This window comes from Caretta caretta, chromosome 10 (genome assembly GCF_965140235.1).
Source record: "Caretta caretta isolate rCarCar2 chromosome 10, rCarCar1.hap1, whole genome shotgun sequence".
Taxonomy (NCBI): Eukaryota; Metazoa; Chordata; order Testudines; family Cheloniidae; genus Caretta; species Caretta caretta.
The window spans coordinates 17750638-17763092 of NC_134215.1; the positions used below are offsets into that span (position 1 = coordinate 17750638).

Sequence of the window (12455 nt, forward strand, 5' to 3'; positions counted from 1 at the left end):
CAGATCTGCTTAAGCTTCGTCAGGGGAAGTTTGAGTCACAAGACTGAGGTTGCAGTTATGCGGGTACACCCTGAATATGATATCTGGACATTGGACTATGACCTATGAACTGAATTCTAAAGGAACTCTTTGCAACCACAAAGCTCACCATCTCTACTATGAATCTGCACCTAAATGAACTGAAGTCATGTCTGTATGTATATTGATCTTTTAACCATACTCTCTCTCTCTCTCGTTTTTTAATAAATTTTAGTTTAGTTAATAAGAATTGACTATAGTGTGTATTTGGGTAAGATCTGAAACATTCATTAGCCTGGCAGGTAATGTGTCCAATCCTTTGGGATTGGTAAAACCTTTCCTTTTATATGATGAAATAAGATTTACCGAAATTTTCATCATATTTGACGTGGGTACGTGGATGGAGGTCTGAGGCTGGATCACATTAAGGGAACTGTGTTGTTTGGACTTCTGAGTAACCAGTAAGGTAATAAAGAAGCTGTGAATCTAAGTATTGGAATATCCACCAGCTTTTTGGGGTTTGGCTGCCCCATTCTTTGAAGTTCACCCTAATTGAGTGACCACAGATGGCTTCCACTGGGACCCAGGTCACACTGACCCTTTCCACCAGTAGAAGTAAAAGGAAGGGCACCTAGAACTAATGCCAAAAATGGCACACTCCATTTCAGTCCATGTTATTCTTACCATAGTCTTGGTGTCAGCAAAGCCATGCTTCTGTGCCAGGTTCCAGAGATTGACTGAAAGTTGGTTTAGTTTGTTGTTCCGTAGATCTCCATGAGCTAAAATACTATTAAAGAAGTAGAGAGCCAGCTGGCTTTGGCGCTTCAGAGTCTATCATTAAAAAAAAAAAATAAAAAAAATATTATTCTACAGCCATCCTGGAGTTCTGATATATCAGCAAAATATAGATATTCTGATAATTATACACAGTCCAGAGAATTTTACCAACAGCTAGACATATGCTCTGTAACAAACAGGCCTAGCATTATCAACATTAGCAAGGACTTTGGGGCTAGTCCTCCACGCATTTGTCCTCAAAATAGGACAAATAAAAAAACACCTATCTACTCATTCAGCCCCATTCCAAAGTAGTGTGAGTTACAACAGTTCCTACATCAGGTGTCAGTTTAGCTCAATGACTTGGTACATTTTTGTAATATTGTGCATTCTGGATACCTGAACGGTTGTAGCTGTAAACACCACCACTACTGCATACTCACAGTACTGAACGTGGGCACCTCTTCTGCCACCTCACTGACAGGGCTGTTTGAAAGGTTCTACAGGATGATTTAGTGGGGGATTGGTCCTGCTTTGAGCAGGGGGTTGGACTAGATGACCTCCTGAGGTCCCTTCCAACCCTGATATTCTATGATTCTATGATACAAGAACCCTGAACTTACCTGAGATCAGGGTGCCTTTAAGATCCTATTAGGACTGTGAATATTAGCCCAGATTCATAAGAGTCCAGCAGACTTGGGGTGATGTTCATATAGCCTGACCTCCCTTTTAGCCCCTCACACCTAACAGCAGCTTCCACAGGGATCTCAGCACTGTCTTCCCAGAGGTCCTCCCCACAGTTGCTTGCTGTCTCTTGAGGCCAAGAGGTTTCTCCCACTTTTTATAGTCAAGGAAATCCTACAAAAGATCTTTGGAACACAGGCAACCATGCACTAAACCTTATGGAGTGCTACTGGCCCTGCTGCTTAGCTTACTAGCGGTTGCAACAGCAGTCAAATTGTGTTTTAGGGAATGAAAGGCAGAGGCAAGTAAGACATATTACAGGACTGAGGCCCAACTGCCTCTGGCCCTCTCCTCCCAAAAGCTTTCAAAGTGGGACTCTGTATCAGTATCAGAAGACCAAGATCACGGAGACAGGAGAAAATGCTGTCAGCGCAGGCGGAGGTGAGATTGGTGGAGCAGAGTACAAGAGTTGGCAACTTTGTCTATCTTGGAAGTACAATATCCGCTAGTGGCCAGCTCACTAAGAAAGTCAAAGCAAGAATGGTAAAGGCAGTAGATAATTTTCCTGTCTGTCAAACATCTGGAGGAGTGAGAAGAATACAATGCTATTGTCCTCCCAACATTATTGTTAGCCCTGGAAACATGACAGATTACTCCTCGGATTAAGTGAGGAGGCATGGGATATGGGGGTGGGGAAGAAAAGACAGATGGAGGAAGGGAGTTATTGCTGGGAGGGGGGGTCACATAGACTGGAGGTCAGAAGGGCTAGTGTGGGGACAAACTGGAGCAGGGGCTGAATGGGAGTGGGGGTGCAGGGACACATGGGAGTAGAGAGGGGTGGCTGAGTGCGGGTGCAGGGACACATGGGGATGGGGTGAGCAGGTGCAGGGACACATGAAGACAGGGCCTGATGTGTCTGATGGATTGGGAGAGGCTAGGGCTCAGCTCCCCAACTCCCTAACAATCCCTCCACACCCCAAAAAACCTGTTCCATACTTCTCCCACCCACACCCAAAAACCCACGTGGTTCACTCCCAGGCTCTTTCCGAACAATTACTTCCCTCTCCCTCAGCTCCTCCATTACCCCTGACTCCCCAAACCTTTGCACTGGTTCTGAGGCATGCAGGAAATACGTTTCTGTATTGTAGTTTAAGTGAATTACTCAACGTTCTGTATTAATATGCCTAGTAAGAAATCTATTTGTCAAAAAAACATTTCTTGAATCTTTTTTGTTGTCTGTATTGTTACAGACGTATTTAAAAATACCTGTCAGCAAGTAAGTTACCAAAAGAATTGAAACTGGCGTGATTATATTGTCTTATTTTGACAAATAAAATATGCAGAATTTTAAAATACTGTGCGCAGAATTTTCAGTGTTTTGGTGCAGCATTCCACCAGGAGTAGCAGGTAGTGGAAATACATGATAGGAAACTGAATGCATTTCAGCACCATTGTTTAAGAAGAATCTTGAAAATTCATTGAAGAGATTGTGTAACCAATGAGAAAGTGTTGTGCTGCACAGGTCACCAGACTGTGGACTCAATAATTAGGGAGAGACTGCTTTGTCATCAGCCTTCCCATAGCAGAAGCTCAAGGTATTTCAGACTGGATTCCACGCGGAGAAAAAAGAAGTCATGGAAGACAAAGAATGACCTATCGCAGGATGATTGAAAAGGATATTACCATCGTGGAGACAACTTATGATGGAGTCGCATCTTGGTCTGGATAAACAGCAACAGAAAGAATGGGTTGTCTCATGCACCACTAGGTGCAGGAGATTCTAAGTCTAAGTCTCCTCCCAAGAGATACAGAAAAAAGGGAGAGGGCTTCCTTGCTCCAAAAGGCAGCGGGGAAGAACCCCTTGACAATTTAAAAAAAAATTAATTGCAAAACTTTGCAAATCAGGTCTCTTATAGAGCAACTTTACACAGCTATACTACAGACCTCTTAGCATCACCACCAGCACGGGGCATGCATAATGGAAATGCTGACACCACGTCCACTGTTAGTTATGCCTGTGCTGCTAGGCACTGCTCTTATCGAAGGTCCTGGCTGAGAGGAGGTATTTATTTACCCTTGCTTTTCTAGAGCTGTGCTTTGTGTTCGGCTCACTTGGAAAAGAGACCGTTGATTAAAAGGCAGAGCCTCATCTACTACAGTAATTGAATCAATTGAAGAGCAGTTAGAAGCAAGTGCACAATCATAGTCAACCCCCCACATTAATTAACAAATTTCATACTTCACTTGAGCCTTCTCTAAATTCAGCCAGTAAATTCTATGGCCAGTATACAGTATTGTTGTAGCAGTGAAAAGAAATTAACGTTTCCTATCGCTGCCAGCAGAACTAATTGCATATGCACGCTATCAAAAAGGAGATGGCATGGACCAAGCAGCTAAATAAGGACAAGAGAAGATACCCACCCCCACTGGGGGCAGTAGCACTTGATCGTTAAGCATTTAGCAACCAACCTACAAACACGCCAACTCTTTCAAATCAGTGACATTACTCATGGTAACAAGTTCTAGCAAACACGATAATAAAATGTAGGCTCAGACCTTCACTATTTTATCTATTTTTCTCCCACTTGTGACTGTCTCTTTTATTCATGGTGCCCCTTAGTTTGGGAGGCTTTCCCAAACCTAACATATGCTAAACTACCTTAAAAAACTTTGGACAATGGGTCTGTCAGTGAAGCATCTAGCTATGAAGACAACAAGCCACTGTGTGGTTTGGGCCACTGTATTTTATTCATAAGTGCCTTTAGAATGTAAGCTCTGCACCGATTCTGTTCTTTATTTAGCATGTTCAGCTGCTACATAGATAGGAAGATATTTTACAAAAAAAAAATACTGAATTGGCAAGGTCACATAGCATTGGAGTATTTGACTATCACCACTGTTGAATATTTAAAGTCATCACATAGTACAAGTGGCTACTTTTCAATAGATTACTACTTTTATTCTGAGGTGGTGCTTAGAATATTAGATTGAAACCCCCTTTCTTAAAAACTTTTATTACAAAAATTATGGGTCACTCAGTGAGTACATAAATCCCCACTAGTGTTAATGGGAGTAAAGTGCAGCAGTCACGGAGAAAATGCTTCCATTTACATTTATATATTGTAGCACCTTTCATCCCAGTGGCTCCCAAAGCTTTTTACAGCCTTAGATTCAAGCATCATTTCATCCACTGTTGAAATGTAGCCACTTCTGGACACAGACACGGTCCATCAGTCTGCCCCAGCAACACATCTAGCAAACTATCAGGAAACGATGAGTAGTTAGAAAGTAACTATCAGAGCTGAGAGAAAGCACTGCACTAGGACCAACGTCTTTGAGCAAAAGGAAAATAAAAGAAAGAATATATGATGTGGCATGACAGCATGCATTTGAGATGGGAGAATTATGCGATGCAAAGCCTTTTTGCCACTCCACCATGTATTTTGTACTTGTACATTTTAGAGAAATACTTCAGAAATGTTTAGAGCATTTGAATTATTATCTGGACTATTTTCCCCCTCCACCTTAGGTTAACCACTTGTGCCTATATATTTTTGCTTGAATCCAAACATAAAAGAGAGACTGTTTGAAGCTGCCTGCAGGTTTACGATACTAATAATCCTAGTGGAGCTAGATTATTGAGCAGAGTGCAGGAGAGGTGGTCAAAGGTCTCTTCCCTGGATATCCCCACCGCATTGTATTTCTATACAATATATATGCCTGTGTATGTGCCCACACTCTGTTTAACATTTTGATAACATACAGAACACTTCAAAAAGGATACAGCACATTCAAGACAGAGTCAGAAGGAAGGGATGTACATTACAATTCACAGTATTTTGAGGTAAGCACACAGGCACAAGTAGGAGATGGGGATCCAATCATATGTTAGAAGTTGCAAAGTTAAGAGATGCACAGACTTCAGAGAAGATGGAGTAAAGTCCACTATATAAAAAGGAACAAGAGCAAGAAGGCGTGCAACACTCTACATTATGATCAACAAGAATATTTGTGTAACATGGCACTGACCTCAAATCTGAATGAGAAATCCATGTCAACAACCTGCCAACTCCACTGACATAACCAAGACGGAATTGTGGAGGGCGTTCCAACTCATGAGGATGTATTTATGGGCAGCAAACAGAGAGGAATAGATCAAGTTTCTGGCAGTCACATAAATCATGAGACTAATAGTTCCCACACCAAAGAGAGCAGAGAGTACCCACTTGGTAAGCATTTTTCATAATCTTTGAAACAGTGTGTAGATGACACTGGAATAAAGAAAGAACTACACAAGCCCAGAACATGTGGCCTGTTATGTCCCTCATGTCCTATCCCCTCCAGCAAAGGGTAGAGTAATATCTTAATTTAATATGGCATGATGGAGAAAAATGTGATCTTGCTGTTCTTATTATCCATTTTAGCACTGCTTACAATAGCAATCCGGCTTCCTAGCATTCACTCCAGCCTTCTGTTGAAATTTGCTCGCTTAGAGCTTCATGCTGTGAGGAACAAGGCATTTGGGAATTTAGATGTGCTCCTTCCTCTCAAGAGGTCACAGTGGGCAGCTTCTCCTCTCCTCAAGAGTCCTTCAGGGGCCTGTTCATACACATTAGTCAATTAGGGATGATCATAAGATGGTATAAGCAGACAATATCAAGCTCTCAGAACTTAATACACAGTTATCCTCCTCTCTGGGATAATAAAGCCCCTCGATATAAGACAACTGACTCAAGTTCAGCCTGAGTAAAAGGTGATGCTGACTGGAACAGAGGAAACACTAATAACCCAGCAGCAGCTCTGAACTCGCCAACTGTTGTAAGCGCAAGTCCCCTGTTTACTAAGGTAGTATGTACACAGTCTTAGGGTCCTCTTGGACTCATCATTGCTCCTGCATTCCTAAATAGTAGCAGCAAGCAGAAATTCCTTCTTCAGATGGCCAGGTGACTAAATCCTTTCTTGTGGATACAGACCTTGAAACAGCACTCTGTGATTTGTCAGTCTCACTCTAGGAGTACTCCAATACACTCTACATGGGAACTCCAGCTGGCTTGGTGTGCAGGAGCTTGCTTTCCTGGTTAGACCAATGAGAACACACTACTCCAGTGCTCCAAGCCCTATATTGGCTACCTATCAGATTCAGGATACACTTCAAGACCATGGCCCTAATTTTTAAAGACCTCATTAAAGTAGAGCTCAGCAACTCAGCTATTCATTTCTCTATTGCCACATGGGGTTCATGGATGATGGAACCCATGGCAATACTCTCAGAAGCACTTTTGTTGAAGGCCCTAGGCCAGAGAAATCCCTGTCAGCAGAGATCAGGATGGTTCCCACTCTTGCCACTATTAAAGAGCAGTACGAGACACTTCCCACTGAGCAAGCCTTCCAAGATAACCGCAAGCTACAACAATGGCCTGCCTACATTTCTCAGACTGACAACTTAATAGAAAGTAGTTGCTTTTCTAGGAGGTATCACAAGTGTACTCAGGAGACCACTCAATACCTCTTTGTTATGGAAGTGAGATGAGATGTTGGAATGAAGAATCTTAACTGGCTGTAGACTAACCAAGTTGCTGGAAATTCTGAAAACACTGTAAGTTCACCTCATCCTTGAGATGTATGATTTGAATGAGGAGCAGGGTGAAGTTTGGACTTCTGATAACTGGAACTGTGGGAGAATTGCAAATATTTGTTTCTGGCAACTCCTACAGCTTGCAGATACTTTCCCAACAGTGGAGGAAGCATGCTTCCTGCTCCAAGGAGCTAACAAAGCCATCACTGTTTGAAGGCTTTAGTAACAATACTGGAGTGACAATAATAGAGAATTGTTTCAGGAAGAACTTTAAATCTTTAGCATCTTTAAAATAAAAAACAGGTGAGCTAATTGGGTAAATAGGTGTGGTGGCTGAGAGATTAAGGAGCTTGACTACAATCCCGAAAGTTGAGAGTTCAGGTCTCACTTAATCTCACCCTGAAAGGCCACCACCAGTTATCACCCAGGTGCAAAACGCATATCTGATCCATCAGGTTAGGGTAGTCAAAAGTGGTCAGACATGACGCTGACCACCTCACTTCCTGGTGTAACATTGGCTACTGTAACACTTTGGTTTTGGATCCAAAGCAAATGGCTCTGCACGAAACATGCACACATTTGACTGTTCACGACTCAGTCCAACTGCAGCAGGCAGGATTTTAACATTTATAAGAATTCTGCATTAAAAACAAACAAACAACAAAAAACCTTCCAGCCCAAAATGCAATAAAAATGCAAAGCAGGGAACAGTATGGTGGCACACTCCCATGACCACAGATGGTTTGTATTTGTATAGGGTAGTTTGGGATTGTAAATTTCAGTTGAAACATTATCACACAAAAGAAGCAGAATTTTTGAAAGATATTTTAAAGTAATATAGGAAGAAAGGAGGAGCATACTGTGTTAACATCAGATTCACTTCTCTTCCTTCAAATTGCAGTTTGGCAAAGTCATTTAATTATATGAAAATCAATTCCCTTTTATGGGTTTCAAATGAAATGAACCAAGGAAAACCAATATCAGCAGAGGCTTGTTCATGTAAATGAGCAGCCAAATAATAAAAGGTCGCCAACACTGAAGTGATCAAAATAAAGTTTGAGATGAGCCAAGTACTGCTTTAGAGATGAAGGATGTGACTTTAATCAACATCATCAACCCCTACACTCCCCACCCCCTAAAAAAAAGGAAAAAAGAGAGAAATACTTGGCTTCTGTATAGTGCTCTTCATCCACAGATCTGAAAGCACTCTGTAAAGGAAGGCAAATATCCCCCCACCTTACAACTGGGGAAACTGAGGCACAGAAGAGAAGTGACTTGCCCAAGATCACACAGCTTCCCAATAACAGAGCTAGGATCATAATGTGTGTCCATTTACTCTCAATCCAGTGTCCCTCTATCTACTGGACCACAATACCTCCTGCTTCAGTGAATTAGCTAGACTGACTCTCTTAGTAGTCTAAGCATCAGGTTTGTAAAGCTAGACTTCCTGGAAACACAAGTCCCAATTCCAGCAGGACAGGCTCAGCCTGCGTGAGCTAAATACAGTGACAGTTTACTGTGTTTGGTATTTCACAGAGTATCTTAAAACCCGGTCCTGTGTGTTCTGTGAGCACGTTAAAAAGATCCCATGGCACTATTTCTAAGAGCAGAAGTTGCTTTGGTGTCCTTGCCATTGCACAGGGTGCTGGTTTGCTGTTGCATCCAAAGATAGCTGTATTTCACTGTGCTACTGTACATACATAGTTTATGCTGTACGTTGGAATGTGCCACCATAAAAATGTGGCATTTATTAATTTTGAATCTCTACAGTTCTTTTATGAGAAAGTATTTGATATCAAAGGCAGAGGAAATACTACTGTAACAGCAGTAGCTGGGCTCTCAAGTGCGTGTTGCTTAATGAATTCTTGGAGGCATACCTTACGGATCTCTCTTTAGAAGAATTTCTAAAATGTAATCCCAGCAGAAGGGGAAGAAAAAAACCCAACCACCTGAACTATTTGGCGAGTAGCCAAGTAAAATGACATAAGAGAAGGACTTCAGCTCTATTTTCTTTCCATCAAAGACTCACTTTGCCCTGTATTTCAGGCTATAAGACATGAGACCTAAGTCTAATAGAGATAGTTTAAAAAAAAAAAAAGAAAGAAGAAGCTGTTGCTGTGGGAACTGAAGCTCAGAAACAGACATGTTACCAGGGGCATAGTCTGTTCTCATGCAGAGGTGAGGAGTTCAGCAACATGGAGAATGCCAGTCATAAAAGATGAGCCCATAGAGCTGTTTTTGATCTCACATACTGTATAAACCCGAAATCAAGGAATCCAATAAGTCGACAAGGGTTTGTGCTTTGTTTTAACTAGTGTAACCATTATTCAAAATAGAGTAAAAGTGAAAGTACTCCCTACAACTAAGCAAATCATTCTTAATCACCCTCTGGGATGCAGAGCCTTTACCAATAAAGTAATTTCCACTGCATTTAGCTCAGAACAGACCAATGGGTTAATTCTCATTTTGTCCATTAGCCTATTCCAGAGATCTGGTTAGGTTGGTGAGAAAAGTAGCAATTGGGACTAGGGAGAAAGTAGAGACTTTGGTTTAGGTCAGGAGTGAAGTGACAGCTGGGAGGGAATGGGAACAGAAGGGAGTTGTAGAGATTATTACACCTCAAGAAAAGCAGCAGGACCAAAGTTGGCACCAGAGCAGCATCCACTGCCTAGCAAAAAACAATTCTCTCTGGTACAACTGACTGTCCATGTCATGCACAGAATGCAGCTAAACACTCCATCTCTTAAAGAGTACAACAACAAATAGTGGGGCTATAAATATTACTGAATCTCTTCACCCCACTGTTGCCTATGTGATGTCTGTTTATTTTTTTTAACCAAAGTAACACCATACAATCCTCTCTAGCGTTGTAAACATTCACAGGGCTTTCCAAAAGCAGCAACACACTAGATTGCACTGTCAATTATTTACTCCTGGGGGAATTCTGCATCACTGTGTGTGTGCAAAATTCATGTCCCCTACAGATTTCTTTGGTTCCCCGCAGAAAAATGGCTTCTGGCGGGGAAGCAAAGGGAAACCCCAAGAGCGGTCACGCACCTCTCCCCAGCAGTGCAGGCAGATTGGTTTGGGCGCCCGGAACAGCCAGTAGAGACGTAAATCACTGCTGCAGGGAGTGGACTGGGTAGCTGTGCATGTGAAGAAGAGACACTCTGTCCCTCTGTCTCGCTATCGCAGCACCCTCGGCATGGAGGGGCAGGGCTTCAGGGTGTTTCTGAGGAGGTAAGCGTGGAAAGACCAGAATGTAGAAGCCTGCCTGTTTAGTGAATTGTTCCCATTGTCTTTGTGAATTCCCCCAGGAGTACAAAACAGGTATAAAAGTTTTAAGACTCCTTTACATTGCCAGTGAGGTGTAAAGGACAGTATGGCCTTATAAATGCGTATGGTGCTTTAGCTATTAGAACTGGTCTAACTTTCTGGACTGAAAAAATTTCCTATCAAAATGTGCTCCATGAACTGTTTGCTACTGATCTTTCTACCAACGGTCAGTAGCCAATATAAATTGTGAGTTTGACTCACCAGCCCTCAGTTGCTCTTCAGTTGTCTATGATGTAACACTGAGCATATGGCTGCATATATTTGCATGCTCCCCACTCCCATTCTCCATCCATTGTATTGTAGTTCAAATAAATTACCAAAATAATTGAAACCAGTGTGATTATATTGTGCTATTTTGACAAATAAAATATGCAGGACTTTGCAGAATTTTAACATATTGTGCAAGGAATTTTTAAATTTTTGGCGTAAAATTTCCCCAGGAGTATCAATTGAAAAGGCTCATTTATTGAGCTCTGCAAGTGATCTGATGTTGCACTGTACAGTAATAAGACAAGAAAAGGCATACCTCCTCCTGTCCAAGGGTCTTCAGATGGTCCAGGATCTGAGCTATCACTGTCTCACACAGCTTGTTAATTTCAATTAGGAACTTGGAGTCTCCACCATAGAGGGTGTCATTGGAATCAACTGCAGAAACAAGCATAAATAAATCTGAGTTTAATTTGGATAATTATGTAAGTGTGTTTGCTGCAAAACAATACTGGATATTTAAAACAGATAGTTTTTAAAGCTGTAAAATGACCCCACCCGCATATGAAATCCTTCATAAAGACCTGACACCTGTGTTTTTACCACCATTGACTGATCTTAATTGCACGCTGCAACACAAAGCAACATACAGCACAACATACGAATCTTCCATATGGCCAGATCCCTTGCTTTCACTGAAGCTAGGTAGGTTTTGCCACTGACTTTAATAGGAGCGGGATTGATTAAGTTGATGGACAATTTATGCTTTATCCAATACATGCACCAACATATAGTTTTTCAGAGTGTTCCAGCAACCACAAACTTGGAGCCCTCATATATTACCATACCACTTTACAACTGCAGAAACGCTGCTTGTCTCTGTCAAAGCAATAGTGTTCATGGGAAGAGAACTTCAGAAAAATTGGTGAAGACTGAAAGGCTTGTGTCTATTTTGTAGCACATACCTTGTACACTGTACATGTAAATTTTTCACTTAGCTGTTCCATACCTTTTATTTGTAACTTACTATATGAATGCAAAGCTGACAATCTGGAGAAAAATTTGGCTTATTGACACTGTCACCCCAATTTTCCAGATCATTAACTATTATAAAATGTGTTAGTGGGACAAGTGACACCAGTTTCTCTTCAATGCTTAACCCCTCTAGCTGATTCTCCCTGTATACCTGGGAAACCTAGTCCCATAAGTATAAGGAAATCAGGCATGTGTGCAACTATCCAGGTGACTCCGGAATTATATATGCATGTTGCTTACACCAGGTTTATATTTATTTGTATACCTAAAAAATGGTAAGGCATTCTAAAGTAAAACTTGATTAACTGAAAATCATGGGCAATACTGACTAAATTCAGATAATAGCAGGAATTTTCAAAGTAGTCTGTATTGTTTTATACCAACTACATAGCCTTCTTTCACCTACTCACTTTAAGCAACACTTATTTTAAAGAGAATACATGACATGAAGAATTTTCAAATACAAGCATACTCTAGAGAAATCAGGGAGTGGGAGAGGAAGATCATCCCCAGCCCTCAGAGAACTTATTATTTAAAAGGTTTTGTTTTATTATTTTATTACTCTTTGGAAACTACTTTCCTTACATGCTGACAAAATAACATGACAAATGAAAGCTTAGAATGAACAGTCAGTATGGTTATTACTGATGCACCACATTCAATTGGTGCTAGAGCAGCTTTTAACTGCTATTAATTGCAGTTTTATTTTTATTTTTTAAATATTGCAGTAAAAAGTAAATACATGCTGAGCAAAAACACGAGTGATGTAATTTTAAAGCTCATAGGTTCAAACATTTTACATAGCCACAGACTTGATACAAAA

The 12455-nt window shown here is 41.2% G+C and overlaps 1 protein-coding gene across 3 annotated transcripts in view; it reads right to left on the reverse strand.

The window, feature by feature from the left end:
- VPS35L (VPS35 endosomal protein sorting factor like) overlaps positions 1-12455 on the reverse strand; it is a 119347-nt gene that overhangs the window by 2299 nt on the left and 104593 nt on the right. For all 3 annotated transcript variants that reach the window (XM_048866258.2, XM_048866257.2, XM_048866255.2), the window contains 2 exons: positions 10917-11035; positions 703-849 (listed from right to left, as the gene is read on the reverse strand). In XM_048866258.2, coding sequence (XP_048722215.2) covers positions 703-849; positions 10917-11035 — 266 coding nt within the window. The remainder of the gene's footprint in view (positions 1-702; positions 850-10916; positions 11036-12455) is intronic.